The sequence below is a fragment of the Xiphias gladius genome, chromosome 6, assembly GCF_016859285.1.
Source record: "Xiphias gladius isolate SHS-SW01 ecotype Sanya breed wild chromosome 6, ASM1685928v1, whole genome shotgun sequence".
NCBI lineage: Eukaryota > Metazoa > Chordata > Actinopteri > Istiophoriformes > Xiphiidae > Xiphias > Xiphias gladius.
In genome coordinates this window covers 14,422,721-14,449,603 of record NC_053405.1, presented here as the reverse complement: position 1 = coordinate 14,449,603, position 26,883 = coordinate 14,422,721, and the positions used below count along the sequence as shown (strand labels likewise).

Here is a 26,883-nt window from a genome sequence, read left to right as displayed (position 1 = left end):
TTGATACATGATTAAAGCCAAAGTTAAACCCAGTGTTGAAACTGGTTGCCCACATATCATCAGTAGAAGTGGTTTCTGATATTGTAGTCATCAGTTTTGTGAATGTTGGTTGTCCAATATGGTTGCAAAATTTGTAAGTGTGTGATGGTGTGTTGGTGTGTTTCTGCTTTTAAAGTCTACAAGTGAATGTGTACTGCAAAAAACACTACCTGAAAAAGACATTTTGCTTTGAGGTAAGAGCATTGCAATTACAAAGGCAGCTACATAGGTCAGTCATGCCAAGTTGAATGCCAAATAGCACTATGACTCCGATTTTAAAGAGGTCTGAGAGTCGGCCCTTTCATAGTTTTCAAAGCACCATGAGGCATCTATCTGAGTTTCTAAAGAGGCCAAATAATCAGAAGCAGAGCTGCTGGTGCATCAGTGATAGAATACGGAATTATTTAATATGGTTTGGGAAACATTCCTAAATAAATTTAGGTATTGAAGACTACACAGAATTGCCAGGGAGTCTGCACAGAGCAGGTTGACATCATGGACCATATTCGTGAATGTTTAGACTGAAAAACGCCTCATAAATTAATTTTAGGGGCTGCATTGGTGAGCGCATGTTTGTGTAACAGGTCCGTGAGTTTGAATGGCAAATCACTGCACAGTGGTTTATAATATTATCAGGAAAAATTTTCCAATTCATGGTAGATATTATTTTATCTTTTGTCATACGTCACAGTATAAATATGGCGTTCACGTTATAAAGTCATGTACCAAGCTTACTCATATGTAATTGCCCATGTAGTGCCTTGCCGAAACACATTGCAGAGCGTATGTTGCGGCAACAGTTGATCCAGTTTCAACTTTTTAGCCTGATAGCCCTGTATTTTTTTAAGAAGCAGTACTTTTTTCTGTTTGAACGCAGTCTCAGACCTCCCCAGTGAAGGCTGATGACTGTGTTGCTGCTTACCCTCTCCCCAGGTCAACAGTAGAGTAAGCAGTCACAGTGACTGCAGTTAAATGGGAATTTGCCATGGTGGAGAAAAAAAGGGAGAGAAAAACAAAAAGCTGGATCAAAACCTTAGTGACACAACCAATGCAAAAACTTCACATTATGAGCTTTGCAAAGCTAGTAATTATGGGGCTTATCATTCATAAAAAGCTTGATAATAAGGCCATCACACAAATGCTTATGCCCTAGTATGAGGAGGTCAGACAATGGACGCATGAGCACTTGGAAAGGTTGTTCGATGGAATGAATCATCTTTTATTCTTTTTAAATGGGTTGGATTTTAAAAAGCCTCCATCAGTAATAGTACAAGCTGCCAACTCTTCAAAAACTCTGTAGTGGTAGACATTATGTCAGGGATGCTCAAAACACAGAGATTATCAGAAAAGATAAAAGCATCTTAAAAATTCCCTAAGGGTAATTTTCATTGTAGCGCTTACCAGCCAAGGTCTGTCAACTGGTCAATTAGCAGGCAAGGAGTACAAGGCTTTTTGGATCCCGGTGCAAAAACAGGGTCACATCATAATTTTCATATATTTTAAGAAAAGAAATCCTTCATACTCACTTTTAAACAAATTCTAGAGTGGTTTGATGAGACTGTAGTCTACAGCCGCTCCACTCAATGGATATAAACATTTTTAAAGCTCTATGGGAAGTGGCTTTTAACCACTTTAATTACTGAAATAACAAGACGCTATTCCTTCTTGACAAATGGTCCGGTATCCATCTACATACATTCACAAACTTGTTCACGAGCACCCCACCTACTCAGAGCTGTATACTTTTCTTCTTGGTATGTATATGATTTTCCTACACTGTTAGGCATTTCCATTATTTTATCCATCTGCTGTACCTGCCAAGCGGCAACAAAAGCAATGACAGCAAGGGGCTAGGGAACATTTTTCCCTTAACATTTTAGAGCAAGTATGGGTGTAAAAATTCAGTTTAATGTATTCAGTGATGAAATATGAACAGGTGAATTAAATAATTCACCAGTTTGCGCTGCACCCTCTGATGATAACATTGTCCCTAGCAGGCCAGAGACTCAGAATACAAAAAGATATTTCTGTAGAGTTGGCAATTGTCAAAGGAGCACTCCACTCTCCTGTTTGTGTATGCACAAAGAACATCAAAGGCTTGTCTCAGATCCTCAAATGGATGATCTTAATGTGACACTAGCAAGGCCTCAAAGGCAGAGCGGCAAAGAAACCCTCAGAATAGAGAGAGTAGGCAGCTTCCTGTGCTGCCAACCCAACTTCTCATTCCTCCATTCTCTCTCTTTATCTCTTTGTCTGTCTTGCAATCACGGCTTTGTGTATCTGATTCTCATATCTCACTCTCTTACTCTCTCACTCTTTTGTCCTCTCTCCCTCATTTGTCTCTTTTTCTTTCTCTCTATCATTCTTTCTCACACACGCACACACACACAGTCTCTCATTTCCCTCAGTTTCTCTCTCATGATCTCCACTAATGGAAGAGAAGTCAATTCTGCTGTTGCTCTTAATGAGAAATGGCAAGCAATCGCTGCAACGCACTCTCACTGGTACGTTGACGCAAATAACAAAACCCAGAGGTTAGATTTCACCACAGGTGACTTTGGATTGCTATTTTAGAATCAGTCGATAGCTATTGACGAGAAAGATGGGAAGGGGGAAAGGGGCATGCATATTTGTTAGAACATCATATATTGAGGTGAATTTTAAGTGGCAACACAATGAGGATGGTTTGCGGTTAAGAAATTGAGTATGTACAGATGGGTGACAAATTAAAGGAAAAACCAACATAAAGTGGCCACCATGAGCCGTTGGAACAGCTTCAATGCACCTTGGCATTGATCCTAAAAGTCTCTGGAACTCTACTGGAGGGATGAAACACCATTCTTCCAAAAGATCATTTGGTGTTTTGATGATGGTGGTGGAGAGTGGTGTCTAACACATCAGTCCAAAATCTCCCATAAGTCTTCAAATACGTTTGGATCTTGTGAATACGAAGGCAATAGCGTATGATTCACATAATTTCGTAATCATCGAACCATTCAGTGAACCCGAGTGCCCTATGGATGGGTGCATTGTCATCCTGGAAGAGATCATAGATAAAGGTGATCACTTAGAACAACTTTGTACTGATTTGCAGTGACCCTTCCCTCTAAAGAGACTAGTAGACCCAAAACATGATAGCTAAATACCTCCCACTGGATCCCCTCACTGTAGGGGTCAAGCATTCAGGCCTTTACCTTTCTCTTGGGGTTCTCCACACATGCACTCACCCACTTGTTGAGAATATGGTGAAGAATGACTCATCCGTCCATATCACTTTTTTCCAAATATCTGTATACCAGTGCCTGTGGGTTTTTCATTACTGAAATCTCAAATGCGTATTCATCTTTGTAATGAGGGGTTGATCCTCTGCAACCCTACTATAATATCCCTCTCTGTGTAATTGTCGACGCACTGTTTTTGCTGACACAGTCTGATCACATCCTGCATTGACATTCTCAGTTACCTGAAGGAGAGTTGCTCTTCTGTTTTCCTTACATATCGCATTAATGCACGACAATCATGGTCATCAAATGTGTGCTGTTGACCACAATTTCTGGCCCTATTTACTGATGTCTTTCCCACAGATGTAAATGCAGATGTCACTTTAGTCACTGATCCTATTGAAACGCAAGCCATTTCTAGCTGGCTCCATCATCTGTGTCCCAACAATGAACCCTCTTTCAAAGTCACTTAGATCTTTTCCTTTTTCCATCTTGATACAAAATCAGAATCAACTGGGCCTGTTCAGCATTTTTAAACATGCCACAGCGCATTATTGGATGTTAAAGGCATCATTGTACCATGCAGTGCACCTGTGTAGAAGTATCTGCATTTGTTATTTTTCTCCGCTCATTTATTGAGGATTTTCCTTGAATTTGTCACCTGTCTCTATATGTATATACACTCGTTTCTTGGGTGTTTCCACTACACTAAGGGGTTTAGTAGATGCACATAAATTGATACGGTCAAGTAATTGTCATCCACATTCAAAAAGCCTTGAAAAAAAGTGACTGGGAAGATGAAATAAAAAAAATAAAAAAATATAAACCAAAATACTCAGTTTTCCGGGCTCAGTTTCATTAGTCATTTGTCATGATTCTGAAGTTTAAAGGTTCTTCTCCTTGAGCGGCATAAATCCTTTTTGTCTTAACCTAACAGAGTGACTTTAAATCAGTCCAGCAAAAGGCTCGGCATTATCACTGATGAGATGAACTGTGACTCTGGAAAGCCTTCTCTCCGGGAAAGTAAACACATTTGCTTTCCACCCAAAGCACTGGAAGACAGATAATTTGTTTTCTGTTTCAGATCAAACAGGGATGAAAAACTGAATTTGCATTCTGGCTTTGTGCACGTCAACATGGTAGATTCTGACTAATTTCTCCATTTTTGAGATGAGTTGGATTGCCGTGTCCTCACAGTATGCTTCTGCGGTGGTTGGGATTCAGTTCTGCAGGTTGTGTTAGATCATGTGGGTTTTTGTGCTGTTAAACCATTAGTCAGGGATTGTAATGTCTTTCAGCTAAGTACCACTTTAAGCTGTGTGTTAAAAGCTGTGGTATAACACAACACTGGGTTCTTCGGAGCAGAAAGAAAGCATACAGCCTCTTTGTCACTACTTGTTGGAGTACTATTTGTGTGTGTGAGCGCATGTTTTTGCACAAAGCTTTTTATACCTTTTTTAATAACACAATACCCATTGTCATCAGTAAATGAACAAATAATAAAGTGGAAAAATGCTTGTTATAATTGTCAGCACTTCTAAACACTGCAACCTCAGTTGAGTTACAGAGGTTTAATGAATTGTCCAAGATAATAGGCTTGAATGATAGCATAGAAATACTCTGAAATAACTTTGGAGACTTCGTGTTTCTATATGTGTTTGCAGGTGGAATATTTGTATTTAATTGACTATAACTGAACCAGTGCTTGCACAGGTGTAATCCGTGCTGTGATTCATTTTAATCCAGTTAGATTTAATCACAAGACACAGGCTTTCTCTCAGCAAGTCCATTGTATTTTCCCCATCACTCTCTGGAGCAAATCGAACCACAAAGTGCATACAATAGAAAAGCAATCTCAATTAATGACATATCAGCTTTCTGAGAAAATCATAGCGTTATCGTTTTTTAGTCAGTTTGTAATAGCACTTGTCAAGAATGAAAGCACTCAGAACAAAACCTACAGTGCAGGACTAGATCAATGCATTTGTCCATAAACTAAGAAAGATGCCCGTTCATAGAAAAAGAGTAGTCGTCATCTACAGTAGGTAATGTACTGATTGTTTGTTGATTTACCTCTTGAGTTTATTTGAAAGTGACAGTGTATATTAATAAATATTACCATAAATTTGCCAGAGCTATCCCAATAGTTAGTTTTTGTGTACAGATGTTACAGTCAGCATGTTTATCATGCAGAATATTGTTTTGTTGATATTGTTTTGTGATATACCATTAGTGCTGGCTTTGCAAATGTTTGTGGGGTGATTACTATAGCAGGCTAAACAGTATGAGCATTTCAGTGGGATTTGCTTGTAAAAACAGATGAGTGACTAAAGTTAAAAATGAGGATCTGTGAAAACTAACAACAACTAACAAATCTGGCACCAATGAAAAGCAGAGGAGGAAGGGATGGTAGTCAAAATTAAAGCAACAGCAAAGACAAAAAACGACTGTTTTCACAGCCAAAACTGTTACAGATGGGAGAGGTAAAACGCTTCGGTTCAAAACAGTGACAAAACGTTAATAATCTAGTCATTAATTAATATAACCTGTCCCTATTGTTGAACAAAGACATAAACATGCATCACTAATGTGCGTGTTGTTTGTCAACATAATCTTTAGTTAATGATTAATGTTGAAAATACCATTATCTTTATTTTACCCATAAAAAGTGCTAGGCTAAGCCTGGTTTGTGACACTCGTGTTACCACATTAGTATTACATTTCAAGGTTATTTGACAATACTCACTGTTGTTTTTGTATTTTCAGAATCCTCAAATTTGACTTTTCAAACCATCTGGATGAAAAAATACTTTCATCCAAAATACTTTGCTTGTGATTTACTAAAAAAGCAAAGGCATATATCATTTCTTCGGGTTGTTCGACAACCTTTTGGGTTCTTGAAAAATTACCGGATATTTATTTTTAACTTTGTGAATGGTAATTCATCAGGCACAAACTGGGGTTAGCTGTAGACGCAAGTCAAGTTCCCATAGACCACTATCAGGTCAAAGAGATAAAGTTTACAATATGAAATAGTTATTCTTCAATGAAAGTTTATGGAGTCTTCTTGCTGAACACAAGAATATAGGGAAAAAAACAAAGAACTGCAATTATGAATGATATTAAATTTCCAAAAGTATTCACTGCACATTGTTTTTCTGACAGTTTCTCCTTGTACACATATACAGTATATGCACACCAAACTCACACATACACACCTTATGATTTTAGCTGAGGTATAACAATCACCAAACTGGCAATACCTATTTCAACTTCCAATTTCAAGTGCTAGATGGAAGTGAACTGCAATGAAAAGACTGAGGCTGTTCAGTCCAATTTTCTGAGGAGTCCTCCAGCTTAATTGGTCAAGCTCTTATCCCCCAGCCCACCTCGGCTTAGCCCTGGAGGAGATTTTCTCCACCTATACCTTTGCCTTCATTTCCTCCTTTCTCCTCTCCCCTCCTCCCCCCTCTGAGCAGTAATCGGAAGAGACTGATGGGGGAGAAAAAGAGATACTCTCTCTCTCCCACTGCTCAGCCTCCCTCAGGCAGGAGAGACACCGCTGGCTAGTTGGTTAATGAACGTCGTGTTCGTTTGTCACGCTAATCAATCACCGCATGTGTAGGTGTCATTTCGACATGTCTCCTCATCTGCCATTGTTGTTGATGATTTTGTTTGTTCCCACACTGTGTGACTGTACCTGAGTCATGGAGCAGAGATGTAGGAAAATGGGAGTTATAGGTGCAGCCTGAAATGTTTGTGTGTGATAACAGCTTAAAATGCAGGGATTAGAAGGTGTATCACACTTGTGTTAAACTACTCCCTCTTCTATGTATTTGTCTGCATTGGTCATAAAACAAGTTGGATCTTGGCAATATTCAGCTGTTTTCTGTTGTTTTTCAGTGTTAAAACTGTTAAGATGAACAAAATGAAGTTTTAGGTTTTTTTAACCTTCAAGTACTCACATATCAAAATATGCTGATTAAATTGAACATGGTGAGGTTGCAGTGTCCTTTATTTTCCCCAAAAGCACCCTTACAGTGTTGCGCCATTTACCTATCATTTGAATACCTGCATTTCCATATTTAAGCAATCAGAAAATCCATTAACATTTTCCAGTCGCACTGCGATGAGGAAATGTTTGGTGCTTCAGCCCAGCGGGCAATGGACTTTATACCCACCCACACCCTACTCACCCCCACCGAGACCTGTAGGAAGCCAGATGGACTTTTAGGGAAGTTCATTCCTGGATGACTGAGCCCACTTAATGCCCACAGGATGATACACACTCTGGGCAACATTAAAAATGACATAGAATGAATAACTAATTAGCTGACTCATAAATTAACACAGTCTTTAACACCGACTATTCCATCATCATGGAGGCATAAGTGAGGAAAATGTTTAAGAACAGCTGAACAGTTCACACAAGGAATGTGTGCCTGCATGACAATAACTTGATAATGCCCTCAAATGGAGCAGTGAAGATGAATTGGATGCCTAGACTGCAAAGTTTCTTTCTTTCTCTGCCTACATACTCTTTTAAGGGCTGCTTACTAAGAGTTATACTGCACTATAGCATAAAATTGCAGTTCAGATTTTTGATCAGTATTATTGACTTAGGAAGTAATTCATGCATTACTGATTTTTTTAGCTTCAAAAAGTCACTTTAAAAACCTGAGTTTTGGCACAAACTCTCAACTAATTAAAATTTTAAAGCCATTTGTGTTTCTTTTGGATCTTTGCTTTTATTAACTTGCTGTCTTGTCTATACTATTGTGAAACTGTAACTCCAAACACACGTCATGTTAGGGAAAACTCCAACAAGTCCACATATTGTAGCTGTCCAGAGACCTTATTTGGTGTGATATTGATGTTTGCAACTTAAACTCTAAACTCCAAGCAGGGCCCAACATGACCATTGATTCCTTGAAATCATGTCACATAAATCTCTTACAATGACCCATCTACAAAGTACAAAGAGAATAGCAATCCATGAAGTGAAATAGCTGTGAAAACTATGTTTTATCTTGCAAGTGAGCAAACTTTGCAAGAGAGTGATTGCCATATACAGTACGTGAAATGATGCGTTGCTCTGCTGAATGAGAGAAGGAGTCCAGGTCAGTGTGGAGCTGTCAGGGAGATTGTATGTCAAAAGATATGTTCCACAGTAATGGAGGACCGTCTGAGAGCTCATGAAATGATTCACTGGTGAATTCATGCTCAAGTATTAATCAGATAGTACCTACCTGCCTGTTTGAAGAAAGAACTAAAAAGAAACTGTCTTCACATATCGGCTCCTCCAGGAGTACTTGAAGTGGAAACATTTGTGGAAGAAAAGATTAGTCCAACCATTTCTGCGCCAATATACTGATGGAAAAGGCATATCATTCCATGTATGAATACTGATTCCTACACAATTTTCTCTTCAAATAGAATGATGAAATCAAATGAAAGCAAATGTTTTATTGTTGCTGGCTTAACAGTAGCTCGTTAAACAGCAACACAGTCAAAACATAGTCCACACTTCAGAAAAGCGACAGAGATCACAGATTGAGAGCATGTTGTGGATGACGGTGCACCCACTTTGTCCCACAATTTAAATGGCCATATTGAGTTCCTATGTAAATGGATTAAAATGGAGAGTCTTAAGTAAGCTTCTGAACTATTGGCCTATATACAACAGCTCACTGCAACAACATAAAGTAGTATTCTTTATTTGGATGGATACATGTGAGGTGTAATCATGGCTGCATTGGTTTCCCTCCTCTGCCATGAAGCCTGCTGGAGGAAGGTAGTTTATACCTTTGCGGGGAGTATAATAGTTTTTTAGCTGCAAGCATAAGTCGCACTGTTTCTGTATCAAAAACAAGAAGCTGAAAACAACCCTATGAGCCCGACCACTGTATCGCTTTGAGTTGAGCTCTCATAGTAAAGAACAGCTTTGCTTTGCCACACATCCCAGATTCTGCTCTCAAGTGAGTCACTGCACAAAGCTGGTCACAGCTTATCTCAAATTAAGTGTGTGATTACCAGACAGAAAGCTATGTAATTTATTAATTTGTTTGAAACTTCAGATCAAAGGGCCAGTGCTGTTTAAACTACAGTGATATATTTATACCAAACTAGCATTAAATAATTTATGCTGCACAGCAGAGTAGGGGATAAACTTTGAGTATTGGAAACCAGAAATCAAAGAAATTGGCAAAGTGTTAGGTCCTTGATATCAATAACCTTATCCACACCCAAATGTGATTTGGTTATTTTTTGGCTACGATACAGTATGTGACCGAAAAATCATGTGTCACTTTTATTTCCTGGGTCTGTTTGAACCTCTCATCAGTTTAGTAGCTATTATAGACGTAATTTTGGACTAACCAAGTTTGATTCCTTCCACAAAAAAATCAGTAGGAACATCTTTACCATGAATGTGACTAAGAATAAAATCTACTTGGTGTGACATTTTACACATGCACTTCAAAAGTATAGATGTGTTTGCTGCCGTCCTTTGGTGGCCACACTCAGCTCTAGTAGTTTGACACACTAGATTGAACATTTATGGATGTCACATTATCCCATCTCCCAAATGCCACCAGTGGCTCAGCCTAGAATGAGTTCATAATGTAATCAGATTGGGACTCACTCTTCAGAAGGATCAAAGACAGACTAAAATTTATTTCTTTTGCTCATTCTTTAGTTGGTTCATACAACCTAAAAGGAGGACACGATATGGAAAACTGTTCTATGGTCTATGGAGAGGGAAAATAAAATTAAACTGATGTGATTTAAGAACTACCGGGCAGGTGCAGATGAAATTATGAGTGTTAACTGAGCAGGTGTGATCTTGCGCCATCAAAGTGAGACAGAGCCAGTTGTTCATCATACCAGAATTATGATGAAATTTTTTGTCTGATCACAAAACATCTTAAAGGCTTTGGAGCAGCCCCAGTTCCCAGGTGCCCCTCAGTTTTTGCCTTACACCCTGTCCATACCTGGCATTAACATACATCTTGGGTGATCCGGTCACACGTGGACAGCTCTAAGTACAGGTGTGAATGCACCCAAGATGCATTGAGGACACCTTGAGATCCAATCGATCAGACCACATTCGGACTTGGTCACATTCTTTAAGCAGTGTGCGCGCGAAGCTGTTTTGGGCTACACTAAAGGACCACCCACTCAATTGATGCCCTCTGCGTAAGTGGATGTACGTACTCATTCACAGACAAATACAAGTAGTACAAATTGCGTAAGCTGGCTTTGTCCACAACATCTGAAAATTTAAAAAAGCCCATATATACATATTACGAGTGTGTCAAATATCTTGTCCAGTTTGGTTTGTCTATAACATGCCAAGGAATAGACCCAGTCCATATTGTTTTCATTTCTTCTTCTTTCAATTTCCACTAGACTAGGTGCAGACTGTTGCATTCGCCCAGTTAAAAACAACAACACATTCGGTCTTTGCAAACAGAATTGATGTACATGTTAAATTGCATATAAAGCAGGGAAGTGAGATCCGATCACAAGTTAACCCCCAAGATGTATGCGGAGACGCATTCTAATGCCAGGTGTGAACTGACATACTTAATGGCTGTCCACTTGGGATTGGATCAACCAAGACTCATATTAATGCCAGGTATGAACAGGTATGCCTTAGAGGTAAGCCATGCAAATCTGAGGCAACTGGGGGGATAAAAGTGTTGTTTATGAGCGTGGGGAGGTTGCATCTTGCCAGAGAGACACAGTCCTTAATGCACGGAGAGGATTTTTCTCCATTCCCTGTCCTTTTGTCCTTGCATGCATTTTTCTTTTTTTATTTTACGTCTCCATTCTGTTAATAATACATGAATGTCCTCTTTCCCTCCCCCTCCCTCTTCCCCCCTCTCCTTCCCTGTAGCAATTATTGAACCCACCACCACTAGTGCTGTCTCAAGCCCAGGTCAGTATATGTCACCATGCTGTACACCAAATCAGCAAAGAGGCCCGCTGCCTTATACTAACCTGAGCCGAAATCCTCTCCTCCATCTTGATTTATTTAAATTGGCTGGCTGGAATGACTTCTGGGCTTACAGCTTCATTGTATGTCCTTAATTTCTTTTATTTTATTTATTTATTTATTTATTTATTTTAAATTTTGGGTTGGCTTCTACAGCCTGGCTACATATACTTCCTGCAGCCTGCGTCATCTCAACACCCTGCCCCCCTTCCTTTCATTAAACCCCACTTCCGCCACTATCACCCCCCCCCCGGAGCAAACAGTAGTAGTCATGAAAGTGGCTGTTCCATATGCCTCTGGGTCTGATGCTTTTCATAATGCTGATGGCTTCTTCTTCTTTTTCTGGCTTTCTCACGACCAACACCACCATTCTATTTCTCCTCAGTGCTAGCTAAATGCAGTGTGCATCAAAGGCAGGACACTGTTGGTGGCAAAGGCCCTTGGTTTGTTATTTGCAAGATGGAATCTCTGCTGCCTTTTTACTTTTGTCACTCCCTTTCTGCCTCCCTCTCTCTTTCTGTGTGTTAATCTTCCTGTATCCCTCTCTCTCCTTTCTTTGTCTGTTCTTTCGTCTTTCTAGAACAATCAGTTGGCGCTCTGTCACCCTCTTTAACCTGATCTCCTGCCAGTACTGTTGTCGCTGCTACACTGTCAATGTTGCCCTTGTTTTCCCCCCTCGCTGTATTCTGTCGCTTCCACATTCCAGCCCAGAGTAATCCCCGCTGCTTGGTTGTCTTTTCTCCCTCTCTAATGGTTTCAAGCAAGACACAGAATGTAATCTCTCATGCTGGTTACATTATTTTTGCTTAGTACTGTTCACGTGCAGAGAAACATGCAGACACACACTCACACTACAAAGCTTTCACCGGGACGGACTTGCACAATAGACACTGAAATGAAAACATGTTGAAATATTCAGACGTGCTAGAATGCACGTGTACTTACAGTGCAAATGTAATCACATGTGAGAATTCATATTGCATGATGAATCTGCTAAGAGTTTTTGTGGCTTTTCATCCAGATCTGTGGCTACACACCATTGTTTTCCTCCTGAGTTTTTTTGGAGGCACAGCCCTGGATCAGCACGTTCTCGCCTGCATTTTCTACCTGTCTATCCGAGCCAAATATAATTATCCATGGAGATTCTGTCAGATAACAAGTTAAAATAAGCTCAGCAGCAACGAACAGCCCTGGCATGGCCCTGAACTCTCATTTGATGTAACGCAAATGCACAAATGACAATTTCATGGTCCAAAGGAACACCAGTGGTTTCAGTCGTGGAGATAAACGTACTCACCGATCCGCTGTTCTTGTTTTGTTCCAAGTTGTTTTTGAAGTTAATTTTTTGATGGTGCCCTCACTAAGTGGCATGGCAAAGGGAATTTTTTTAGATCCCTGCAAATGGCTCTTTGTCCAAACTGTTGTTTAACCAAGTTTAATAATTAATTTTAACAGGATATTATCTGCTTTTATTTCCCCTATGAATGAGTTGGGGAAGATGTGCTCCCAGAATAAGGAATAAAATTCTAGTCTGTAAGGTAAGCGAATCAGGAGATCTGAAGAAGAAAAATTGCTCACCCACAGCACTTGCAGTGCATGTTTCAGTCCACTGAACCAGGGCAAATGAAAAAAAAAATTCAAATTACAGAGAGAAAACAATGTTAATAGGCAACATCAGTCATTGTGCTTTTATTTCTAATCTTGCTGTGCCAATACTACTCCACTAATAAAAATTAGTTCAGATGGGCCAAAATGTTAATGTGCAGGTTAATTGGATCCTATTTGCATGCAAGATATTAGACTGTTTTGACTCAGAGCTTGCATACTCTGATCTTTCAAAGACACAACGGTGAATGTCCTTATGCCAAAGGATAGTTTTCACAATTGTCCCAGCTTGCAACTGTATTACAACCCAGTACTAACACATAAATAGTAAGTATATATCTATTTTAAGCAAGTTTAAAGACTCAGGAAGTAGTATACTGAAAAAAATGGAAAACATTGGTTGCTTGAAAGGGGGGAAATCGGTTCAAAAAAGACTAAATCAATTGAAAAACTTGGAAAACAATAGAAACAGGAAGTGTGTGCAAGTTAAAGTCGATTTGCTAAAGCAAAAGCAGCAGTATGGCCCTTTAAGTTAATCTCGCGTTTTGATAATGGAATATACTGTATATGTATAATAACCAGAAGGTAGGTTAGCTAACTATTTAGCTGTTCATGGGACCTTGTTGAGTGAAAATAGACCACAACTGACTTTATCACTTAAATACAGTATGGATTTCTTGGATACTCAAAATATGAATAGTGTATATGAATTGTACTGGTTTTTGCTCTCTTGGTCCTGAAAATACTTACAAATCGTACTGTATACACATAAAGAGTTATTCCTGACCACCTGACTATGACATGATAATAAGTAATTTTTCTGAATTGGTCGACAATAACCACTTGAAACTCTTATCAACAAAAGTAAAGACATGATGGTTCACACGCATACAAGCAGCGGGTCACCTGCCCAAGTTTTCATCCAGGGAGAGGAGGTGGAGATGGTGGACTAATACAGGCACCTTATGCTCCAAATCAACAAAGACAAAAAATATGGACTGGTCACGCAGCACCAACATCTTCAGGAAAAGCCATCGCAGAAAGTTCTTCTAAGGGAACTGAGTTCCTTCTGTGTGTGCAAAAGGGTGCAGAAAGTCAGTTTTGCCAAAGGCACTGTTCTTGGCTATTGTGTGTTGCGGAGGCGGCATCAAAACTGACATTGTCAGCAGACTCAGTTAACTAGTAAGGAAGGCCAGCTCTGTGGTTGGGCTGGGACTGCACAGTCTGGAGGCAGTGGTAGAGAGAAGGATAACGGACATGATGAAAAACGTCCTGGATAACCTGTCCCACTCACTTTATGATGAATTGTGCAGATGGACAGCAATTTCAAAATCTAGCTCATTCCACCAATGAGCAAGCCGGAGCACTTCAGGGACTCACTTGTGCCCACTGCTATCAGAGGCCACAACAGCAACTGGGACCACAGCTAAAGCCAGCTGTAATGCCAGGCATATGATGAAAATTCACTGGAAGTGCAAATTTTGTGTAAATCTGACTTTGTTTAGTTTTCTATACCTACAGTGTCTGTATTTTGGATCTTGTGTCAACCATAAAGATGAGGACTCAAAAGCACGACTAAGAAACAGTCACAGGTTTCAGTGATCAAAGTCTTTCCTTGCAACAGGGTCCGGCACACAGGAAAGCAGTAACTTGAATGGGGAAACAAAATCTGACAGGGAATAGGCTAGAGCTAGGTCAGGAAAACTAGGATAATAAAACCAGGGAAAGCTAAACACAAGAAAATACTGCTGGTACACTAGATTCTAAGGACTAGGACGAACTGGCACAGGGGAAGGGGAGCACAGAGATAAAATAAACTAGGAAGGGGAAGACAATGAGACACAGGTGAAACCAATCAGGGCAGGGCACACACACTTGCAGGAGTCACAAAAGGGCAGGAAGTGAAGGATCGGAAATGAGAGGACGCTTATAACCCCAAGGTAAAACATGACCTAAGACACAGCGGGGTCATGACAGACCTTTGACACTTGAATTTTAACCCCAAAACCCCAATGATCAATAAAATCTTCTCTTATCTTGAGAGTTTCTTTTTAAAATCATACTGATCCATTCACACCTATCAGGGAACCCCAAACACAGATAGAAATGTTGTTGTTGCTATCAACCGCACATGAAAGTTTACACTGCCTACGTAGACAACGGAAATATTCCACATTTTGTTGACAGTAAAGGTCTTAAGCTTGTTTTTTTTTAAGCATGTGGATTCGTATGTATTTACCTATACATGAAGCACTGTTCCAGTACTCCAAAGCAGCTGGCTTGGTGCCACCCTGTCATCCCAATGAAATGTAGATTTGTGATAATAGCAAGTGCTCCCACAGGCTTTCACTAGTATTTATTTCCACAATCATTTGACAGTAGAAAAACAATGTTCTTAACAGTGTACTGAGCCACGTTTCTTGTCTATGTGAGGCACAGTGTAAAGTGCTACTGGTTCAAGGAATATTACATGCATTATACATAGTGAGTGTGACTCCGTCTGATTCCCATGTGCCATGTTAACTCCCAAATAAACAAAATTCAGACAGCCTGAGTGTAGCTAAGTGAAGATGATCTGCATACTGTTTCACTCTCACCCTATTAATCCTGTTCTTCGCCCTCATTTGTCATACTGCTGGATTATGTTTTTATTTTTTTATTTTTTCCCAATATCTGGTATAATCTGAACTAATTACAGAGGAGGTAACTCTAATACTGTCATGTATCTTGGAAGCCTGGTATGTGAAGCATATATTTGACCCTCCCCCTGACACAGTATGAAGCAGTAGGAGATAGGAAGAAGAGATTAATGAGTCCATGAAGGTTTATGTGTCTTGGTAATACCGTGGAGTAGGCCATAAAACACAGATCTGCTATGGGATGAGGAGATCCATGATGGAGCAACCCTTAAGAATAGTTCATTTTTAATCCAGAACGGTGGTATGCATTTTTCTTCACTGCATTTTACTAGAACAAACCATCAAATCAGTAACTTTATATAGATGTTTTGAAATTGAAAGTCTCACCAGCTTAATGAAGACCATTTTCTGAATCATTTAAAGCAAGGGTAGGTCATATATATTTCTTTATTCAAGGTCCAGAGAACAACATCAAAGAGATAATCTACTTTATTAAGTATTCTTTCGAAGTCCTCCAAAATTCAAAAGTCACTCACTCAGCTCCCCAAGGCTCAGGGAGCAGTGTTAATCAAATTATTTTAGCAAGCATGTAAAGCTTCTTTAATCAAAGGACAGCTGGCTAATTTACGTCTGAAACAGAGGTAATGTCTTCTTTGGAAGATGACTTTAAACAAGGTTAGATTATCCTTTTCCTCTTTCAATTCTTTATTTTGTTATCTGATGTTGGTACAAGTTGGACCCTAAGGCACATTTTGCTGATTTTACACTGTGCAAGGTTTTCTCAATAAATAAACAACTTGCCATTTTTCTCTTAAGTTCTAAATTAATATTCTCTCTTGGCCATCACTTTGTAAATATTAGACTAACTATTACTGGAAAAGCTCACAAGCATATTTTGGTCTCTTTGAAACCATGTAATGCATTAGTTTGGTGATTAAATCTGCAGCTGACTGTTTTTCAAAATACTGTTGCAACATTTTCTAACTTTAGCCCTAATAAATAATGTATCTTTAGCTGCGTTCTTTGAAGTTTAAAAAGTTTCTGACTTTTTATCTTTTTTTTTTCTTCATGTTTGGCCTCAGTGGGAATTAATAGGGGTAAAAGAGTAACAGTTTGAAGTAAAATTTTAAATTAAAGTTTTTAAATGTTCACCCTGTTCAGCTGAAGAAGTCCATTGTAAGTGAGGGACAACCTCTCAATTTCTCCTGAGCCTGAATATTGTCCACTATAAGCTACTGGCCTGTAATGAAGGCAAAGTAACCATGAGATTCACTGTATTTCTAACGTCTGTACTTTGTCTGTGGGGCTGTTGTCAATATGGTGTCACATCAAACAAAACTTCTATTTCTAGTCTTATTTCAAAATGAAAGCCAGAACATCAGAGCAGCTGAAGTGGAGAAACTGCCTCTCATATTCACTTATTCACTGCAAATTTTTTTACATGATGAACTCAGAGCTCATTGCTCTAAGCATGTAAATATTACACTTTTTTCCTTAAAAGAGCTAACGATTTACGTGGGGAAAGTTTCTTCTCTAGGGCCCTGCAGCAGTGCATACTACGTCCTTGCAATGTATTCGGATACATATGTTCCAACATATACCACATGTCAACAAGGACTACAGGAAAACTGCTTATTATTGATAACCTAAATACTGGGTCATGCTGAATTAACTGGTGGTGTCCCCAGGAAAAGTGAAAGATTCACAAAAGTAATGGAAGGAAAAACTAAAAGAATATTAATCATGTCTTTGGCTTTATGACACAGTAATAATTTTTGATGCCATAGTGTGTCCTTAATTTCCATCAGGATTATTTTTGACATTGTACAGGTGAACACTGATACTTAGAGACTGATATTGGATTCCTTGGATGCCATTGAATGAGCTGGATAGATCTGCCTGTCCTTTGTTTAACCCCAGACACAATCAATCACACTAACTGACTGACTGACAGTCAATCCACATCACAAACTACGTAACACCATTTTCATGTTATCTGTAGTTCTTTTCAAGCTAAACTTGTTTCATATCCTATATGCTGTCTTTTCAGACATTTTCATCTTAGCAGATAACAAATCTCACATTCTCAGAGTCAAATAGAACCGGGTACCAGATTTTAAAAGGGTTCAGAGCGCAGACTCTTAACTCTCTCTTCTCCTGAAACCATCAAAAGCAAATAAATCAAACAGTCACCAAACTTGCACTAAACTTAAAATGTTCTAAGATGCTGTGTGTTTTTTGCTTTTGCTCAGATGTAGGTATTGTACATGTTATGGTTAAAGACTTCATCATGAGGTGAATTGCACAGAACTCATGAAGTTGGAAGCTGTGTTTCACCAACAACAGCTAAAAAAGACCTTGGTGTTAACAGTGCTTATGTATACTGTTTCTTTAAACTTCTGTTGCCCGAAGCATGAGCCAGAAGTGCTGAAGTTGAACTTTATCGAGTGGCAATTACAGTATAGTCACCAATGTGACTACTGACTACTCGAGTTTTGAGTCACCCCCAGGTAATGGCAATATAAATACACTGCACTCATGAAATATTCAGTTGGGTGGAATATCTTCCACTGATAAGCTTGCATTGACGTCTGCGTAGACTTGTACTGTAAATCCTAGAGGACTGGACCAGTTGAAACTACAGTGTTAAACTGCTCAAGGAGCCTCTACAGTTAACAGCCCTGCCTCTTTACCCAGCATGCCTGCTGTCAGACACACTGAGCTACCCACAGATAATCCTTTTTGGCAATGCATTTTCTACCAGCCTTATCAGTTATATAGTGGTAAGATCAAGAGCCGTGCAAACCCCTTCCGCATCCTCCCATCACCACCGCACCGCCACCCTGACTCCTGTCCCGTATGGCTTGTTTTGAGGTGATATGCTGACCTTCATTTTCACCGAGTGCTAACTCGCCCAGTCATCTCTGGAAGGTCCTGATAAGCAGATGGCATGTCATCTATCATACTTGACCCCTAGATCCCTGGACAACTTAAATAGATGATGGGTTTTGTCCTGTGGAACGGGAAGCCTGTGAGCTTCCCCTGTCGAAAACCTGTTGTTAGAGGCACATGAGTTGTGCTTAAGAAATTAAACATGCATTTCCTCAATTGCTCAAACCTATATTTTATACGGTATCTAATAGAAACTAAGTAACTGCATTTACAAGACTCCTAATTATACAATGCACATTATACACGATATATCCTGCATTCAGCAAGGCCACTGATTATCTCATTTTATAGCACTTCTGAGCTTTACAGCATGATCCTCTGAAATATCCAAGTGTGCCAGGGTTTCCACAGTTCATTTAATTAATCAACAGTTTCCATGCCTTCTGAAAACACTTGCGTTACCATACTGTAACAGCATATGTTTTCAGGAAATGAAAGCCTTTACTTTTACATCACAATAGCACACAATATGATTGCTGTTTGATCTTCTGTTTTCACTCTGCAATTCTTTTTAATGAGTATTAATCAAGAGAAGTGTGATTTTTGCTATTTGGCTGATTGGTACTCAGTTGTTTGTGTGATATTAGTCATTACAGGTTAGGTTCTCTTTTGCGGTTGCTCCCTGGGCTTTTTCATTACAGTGCCCTAAAACACACTCTGAGTGCTAATACTGATTAGTTAAATGTAGGAGATACTGACACTGAAATTGATTTTGTGTTTTACTGTGCTAGAAAGATAGTTCTAAAACAAAGTGATGTCTTTTTCCCCTTATTCGCTTTAGTTAATTAATAATGAAACCCTTATGATATGCTTCAAAAAAGGAAGCTTTTCAAAAAAAAAATCATTGGAAACAGAAATAAATATTGATTGTGCAGATGTTGCTATAGACAAATCAAAAGATGATGGAAGGACATACCAGTGTGTACGTCCACATTGGACAATTTATACCTCATGCTTTACGTCTAAAGGCAATGTTTAGTGCCAGTGCAGGAAGTAGTGTGCCCTATATGTAACTAAGCAGATTGTAAGGGTGTGGAAGTTGGGGTGGTAAAGGAATTTAGCATGTCAGACTTTCATGCGGGAGATCACAGTTCATGTACTGTTACAGACCAGCAATTAGTTGTTGCCTTTTTATTCCCAGTAACCACAATCTTTATGTTGTACTTACCTAATGTAAACCATACCCAAATTATCTTTACCATAACCATGAATCTGATATGTGCAGTGTACTGTCCTCCTTGAGTTTACACAAAATGATAACTAGACTCACTCCACTCTAAAACATGGTCTCCAAGAACCATGTTTTAATGATTAAGGAGTAAAATATAAAAAAGATCTGTATACTTGTATACAGTTTCCAATTCAAACATTTTTAATTATCCAGTCTCAATAACAAAGCAACAGATTTGATGTTGCTAAACTGATTACCCAAAAAAAACATCATATAATTAAGCTAGTAGTCCCTAGTAATAATAAGACTGCTCTATTATTATTAATATTAGATTTAGCAAATAATACCAAAATAACCTGCCACTATTAAAGAATGAACCATAAAACAAAAAATCTTCTTACAGGTGATGCCTTCTGAGGTGAGCTGCTCTGCAATGGGGTCTGCGATTAACTAGCTTACTTCCTGTTTTAGATATAAGACAGGTATGTTTAGTGCAGTACCATAATTGACCCCGGGGGTAACCAAAAGCTAATAAGGATGAATGAACTTACTTATTAAACCAAATGAGCTGAAAGAGGAATATGCAGATATTGTAGAAAGTAAGGATTTAAAAAAATGTTTGCACTGGATGTTAAAAAACTGTGTACTTGAAGAGCTGGAGCTCTTAAATCGTATCATATGTACTTACTTTAATAAATATTAGGATAATGCTCTTCTGAAGTGATTTGGTTTAACTATAATACAGTATATCCTGAAATTTTTCTGATTCCTACCACTCACAGAGCATACAGAACACATTTTGGACTCCCACAAAGGCCCACTTACCTCTCTTCCTTCCAATCTTTTCTACATAAACAGATTATTGTCCATATTTCATGGGACTTAGCCTTCACTGTTCCTCTCTCCCCCCCTCAAAGACTCTTTTTCAGGGCTGCTTTTCACCTTTTTGCCCCCCCCCCCCAATCAGCAGATTATTCTACTTACTCCACATCTCTCTCACCGAGTTTCCCTGTCTCTGCCTCTCTCATTCCCACATGTACCATTCTCCTCTCTACCTCTGATTATCTCTCCCACATCACATCTCCTCAAGAATGCCAGCCGTTAAATCCAAACCTGGCCATGCTGTCAGTCCCATGCACACACAGTAGAAACAGTTGTGTGCACTGAAACTGTAATAACTGCCTTCAGAAGAACAAGAAAACTATTTCACAGACTTCACTTTTTTCTCTGTTCATCTTTCATGGATATTTCTCAGTATTTGGTAGGATAATATTGTTGGTGGGTATTAAAACTGAGACCTGTCAGAGCCTTTCCAGTTTTTAAATTGTGCCGTAGAATATTCTTTCTTTTATGTGTTTATTCCCACCTCTTATTTGAGCTCTTGTTGCAGGCTCTTCTTTTATCCCTGTTGCTGTCACTTGTTTTGTTTTTTTTCTCTAGCCTAACTCTTCAGTTTGCATATCACCAAATCTCACACATCTACCGCTGTACACAAAAGATCAAAGCCCACTATGCATTGTAGCGCTTTCAGGTCTGTGACATCCTTCCCCATTTTTGATGTTGTATATACAACTATTTTTCAAAACCTGAATTCTTACTCTTGAATTGAAAGTTCTGCAAATAGGAAGAAAAGACCACTAAAGGGAAGTCACTGTTAAAGGGATGAGGAAACTGTTTTTTGTCAATTCAAATCTTTTTCCAACTTTAATTGGCACTCTCACCACAGCAGTGAGGGTGATTAATAAGACAATTCAGTTGGAAAGATGAGTTTCGGTGGTCCCAACAGCAGACAGGAGTCTGCGGTTGCTGTGTGAGAGCTAGAGCAGAAAATGGATAGTCATTTCCTTTTATGGCCACGAAAGGCTGCTGTAGGGATTCAGTCTTGGTCTATAATTGAGACACCAGGGTATTTTCTCTTTCAGGACAGACTCTAATGGTTAGTGCATTAAGGAGGATGATTGAAGCTAGCCACACAGTTACAGTAGAGGCCATGGTAAATCAGAAAAGATGGCATTTTGGCCAATTTGTAGATTGCAGTGAGTTCACACTGTGCAGTGCTTTAGGTCTTCACTCTCATCTCTGGTGAGAGCACTCTACAGCAGAGTTAAATGGGTGTAATTTTGAGGTAAAAGAGAGAACACTTTTAGTAGTAATGGAGAAAAGGCTTTGGACATGTGGTCATTGCCCTTGGAAATACAGTGAATGCACTCTTCAGGCATCACTCAGTTGTTAGGAGGCCCTACTCTGCATCATTCTTAGGTTTTGTAATCAGCTCAAGAGAGATAAGGAGGTGAGACAATAAATTAAGACATCAGTTGTACTCTGCATATCCACAGAGCTGCAGGCTTAAGGTGCATCATCCTTCCATATCCAAAAGAGCCACAAAACTGTGAATTTTTGGATTCTGATTTGGTTTTACCAAAATTTCACATTTTAGTCATTTATTTTTTGTTAGTTTTATTTTCGTTTTAGTCAACGAAAACTAAAGTTGTTTTTGTCTAGCTGTCGCCATCTTTGCTGTGTACAGCTGTCATGGCTACAGGCTTATGCTTTTGCAAGGTTAGTAGAAAAGGTGCTGAGTACTTGTTTATACCAGACTGTAATGGTTAACATACACAGTGCCTATGTCACTCTACAGTCACTCTCCTTAGTAAATACAGTTGTCATTCTCAAACTCTGACTGTTTGAACATTTATCTTTTTTTCCTATAGCTGATCCTCCACCGTCTGATGGGTCACAGAATTTGATGTAACATCGATCACTCACTGTCATTCTTGCTCATGTAGTGCTGCTACCTGTGCTCTCCACCACATGCCCTGCGCTGTATTCACTCACTGGTTCACTAAAATAATATTCACAGTCTGGGTTTAGCTTAAGACGAGCAGCAAAAACATTAACGCATTAATGCAGTGATATTCCTTTTTTCCAAACTTCTCTGGGATTTTGATGGTTGAATGCTGACATAAATCTTGCATTCACTCCTACTGATAACTTATAAACATCAAAGATAGCCAACTGAACATTGCACCCACAGTCTTTGAAATTATTACATTAACATTACCTTACCTTTTTAGATACAGTATGTCAGTATGCTGGCCTTAACGTTTTAGTTGTATGTCCCAGCTACTTGCATACTGTAGTATAGCAGGATTACAGATTGATTTAGTCCTTAAACCTGTTTTTTTTTTTTTTTAGAAGATATGGTCTTACTAATCATGAGAAGATCAATTAGTTCATTTATTCATTTGTCAATTTTTTAGATTATTGTTCAGTTTTTATTTGTTGATGAAAATGATAGAACATTTAGTCATAGTTTGTGTTTTCATAGGTTGCTTTAGTTTTAGTCTTGTTTTCACCTGAGAAAAACGTGATCAGTCAATATATTGCATCATACTTTTAGTTGACGAAATTAACGATGCCTCGCAATACTTTGAAGCACTGAACATTTATTTCACAGTAAGTCTTTCAGGCACCATTTTCAGCCATTTCCTGTGCTCTTCATTTGTGATTTCGATTGTCAGGCCTGGGCAGCTTGTTGTTGGGTTTCATATATATTCATATATGACAGCTGGCTGCCGGCAGATTACTGTTCTTTCATGTGATTGTGCCAGGGGGGGTTGTGTCTTGTTGACAAATATCCTGATAATACTTAAACCTCACGAATTCCACCCACCCATGGCATGTCTTCTCCCCATGTATTTGAATCTTACACGGACGGGGGGCCTATATGTCACTCCATGATAAGTGTTGGGAATTACACAGTAATTAGTTTGCCCATTCTAAACAAACCCTGACTGACATGGACAGTGGAAGCAGTCTGAGGAGTAAAGATACTGTTCCCACTGCCTCCAAAAGCAACCTCTGCTAAACCCTTGCCTCCCAAATTTGCATAAAAATTCTAGGATCTGTTCTCTGATTTTTTTCCCTGTATGAATCAAACATACAGACGTAATGATATGGAGATGCATTTAAGCTGCTGTTTTATTGTTTAGATCTATTGTTGAATCGTTTTCTTCCCTTCTTAATTCTACAACCAGATTAGTGACACTGCTTACTGTGTGGGCTGTTTTAAGGGAGGATAACATGATGGTAAGACGATAGTAATTTGAGACAGTCAGACATTTTGTTATACTGTTTATACAGAGATATCTTTCCTCTTAATATATCTGGTTTTATTGAACCATGGAGTGCAAATTTGGAAATATTGGATATGCAATGTTTTCATATCAATATGATGAAGTACCTTGATATTTCATGTATTTAATTCACAGAATTAGTCAGAAACTGGCATTTGTACTGTATATATTTATTTTATCCTTTAAACCGTTTCTTGGTGGAATTTCCAGAAAATGTATCTCAATATATATTGATATTGCGATATTAAATTTACATTGTATTAGATACACTTACCCATATTGGTTTGTGTAAAGTGATAAATATTATTTAGATTTCCCCATAAAACCACACTACAGCAACTTTACGTTAAGGCCCCCTGTTTAGCATTTATAAGCGGTATATAGCCATTTAATAAATGGTTTATAACACATTATAATGTAGTTTTAAGCAGTTTAAGTGTTTACTATTGTATTTGTCAATACTTATAACTCCTCCTTGGAGCAACCATAAGTGGATGTCACTGTATAAACAGATAACGAAAGATAACATAATTAAATAGCTCTTATAATAGAAAATATCTCATCATAAAAGAAGTTGTAATTGTTCACAAATACTGTACATTAATAAACACATGTCCTTGTAGCTGCTTTACTTCATTATAGGGTGTTATTAACCATTAATTAAATGTTTGTGTACTGCTTATAAATGGAAAAAGGGGGACTTAAAGAAAAGTGTTATTCATAAAACTAAATTCAATTGGGATCAGTCATTATCTGCATCAGGGTTTTCCCTAGGTTTTTTGGAGGTTCAGGCGCTTTGGTGACCATTATCATTACAATATTTATAAAAACACAACGGGGATGGGTTTTTTTCACAGTAACTCAGACATTAGCAAGAACAACAGGAAAACAAATATGCTCAGTGATAAAGTGAGCGCTATGTCCTGAAGTAATACTTCATACTTTTGTGAGTAATCGCACTGTGCACCATACAAAATAATATTGGGTAAAACAAGACTTATAGTGAAGGGATTTGAACTGCAATTTTCTCATCCTCCCATAGCCATCTGACAATGTGACAGCATTTGGCAACTTACCAAAATTTTTGTTCAGTTGGACGTCTGTTGATAGCTCCCTTTCCCAGTGGCCACTAGTCAGCTGACTGAGTAACTGTAGCAAGTCGATTCCTCTCTCTCTTTAATTCCTCTTGCATAGTTATTATCTCTGACAGTCAGCATTTTTCAGACTCTCTTTTTGAGCTCATCATCTGTGACAGATGTAATTCCTGGCTGTTTGACAGATTTTCTCCCTGGTTCTTTTCTGTACTAAAGATGTCGGGAGACACTGAGAAACCATTTTTTGACTCATCATGATTTTATTTCCTCTGTGGTAGAAGAACATGTTACCCCAACCTTCAAAAACTCCAGCAGGTTAAACTGGACTAACAAAACACTTTTAAGGCTGATTAACTCCGATAGATGGACTCGAAGACACTCACTGGCCTAGAAACATAATAAGACTACAAATAACCCATAATGCAACATGTAAAAGATGTAGTTCCCCTGGTACTCTCTCTATTCAAAAAGAATATCTGTTGTAATGAATTAACACATAATTTTCTAGTCCTGAAATATAGGACAACCCCCACTTTTTCTAAATCTAAGTTTCAGGGAAAAAAAATACTGGCTTATATTAGGGCTAAAAAATGTATTCTTTCCCTCCAGAGCGGTAGAGAGAACTATCAGCACAGTTTTTTCAGTTGATTCAGTTTAGGTGCTGAACAAAAATGCTTAGGCGCTCTGCTTAAGTTTTATAATGGTAGGGAAAACCCTCTGCATATAAAAATGCATATACATACATTCGATGAGGGAATGTGTCAAAAAGAGTCCAGTCAACATGATGACACACTGGTTTTTCTCAGATCTGTGTACTGGATTGCAGCAAGGTTCACTAGAAAAGTTTAAGAAAAGGCTCACCTGAGGTCAGTCGTTATGTCCTAGGCTCATTCCATCAATTGAACTTTAACTCCTACTTACAGCACTTGCATGAAAATGCCTGGCAGTCATCAAAGATGTGACCGTATTGGCTACTGATTTGCATTTCATCCAGCTTTGGCAGAAACAGAATTCAAGCTCCTCTTAATCACAACGGCCCTGGGACAAACAGCACAAGTCTAAATGCATTTGGTCTCCACTTTGTATGCAAGATTATACTGGAGGAAATGTGATAGGGAGGGCTCGCGACTGCTATTCTTAAGTAGGGTTTTGTTTTATCGAATATGCGGATCCATATGTGCAGTCTTTATGGCACAGCGAATATTTTTTTGTCCACCATCTTATCAAATCACACTCCCTCAGACTCCCTCCTCTCATCTTTTCTTTAATTCCTTCCTTACTTCTTTTTTTTCAAGTTTGTTGTCTTCAATGTCGCCCCTCTGCCTTCTCAGGAGGAACTCTGCCCGGTGCGGCAATGCTGCTACACTTGTTCACAGTGCACAGTACTCCGGCAGACAATTATCTCCGCGAGACCTGGACAGAGAGAGCTGCTCTTTACAACAATTTCTCCCTTACCTTCAAATCAGTCCACACTGCCCATCACCCACTCAATAGCATCAACTCCTTTTATGCACAAACATACCCACTAAATCATACACACACATAAAGCATTTTTTCTCTTCTTATTTCTCTTGTATTTCGCTATTAAAACAGTGTGGACTTGCACAAAAGTTCATCTAGCACACACATTCAGACACACAAACACACTGCTTCAATCACTGTCACAAGCCTCATGAAAAACCTCTCAATCAACCCGACAACAGATGACAGTATTTACAATAAACCACCCACTAGAAGCTGAGCATATGCATCGCCTTTCTCTCTCTATACCACTCCCCACGAATCTTCAAAATCTTTTTATTGACAAACCACACCTTGAAGACCTTGGAGGTTTTTAAACACGGTTAGAAAAGGTCATGACATTCAGAAATGGCATTGTCTTGGGGGAAATGGCTTGGATGTCTGGCCATTAAATAAGGTTAGTTCTATCGGCTCAATTTCCGAGCTGTTTGGCGTCCTCGACATCAGTAAAGAGTGGCCAGCCCTCTTCTAATACTAAAGGCTCTCAGTGCAAGTTGGAGTAGTGT

General features: G+C 38.9%; 1 protein-coding gene across 3 annotated transcripts in view; it reads left to right on the top strand.

Moving 5' to 3' along the window:
* negr1 (neuronal growth regulator 1) overlaps positions 1 to 26,883 on the top strand; it is a 135,937-nt gene that overhangs the window by 96,451 nt on the left and 12,603 nt on the right. Inside the window, exon 7 of one of the 3 annotated variants that reach the window (XM_040129657.1) lies at positions 11,161 to 11,202. The exons of the other annotated variants lie outside the window; for them this stretch is intronic. Coding sequence (XP_039985591.1) covers positions 11,161 to 11,202 — 42 coding nt within the window. The remainder of the gene's footprint in view (positions 1 to 11,160; positions 11,203 to 26,883) is intronic. 3 annotated transcript variants of the gene reach the window in all.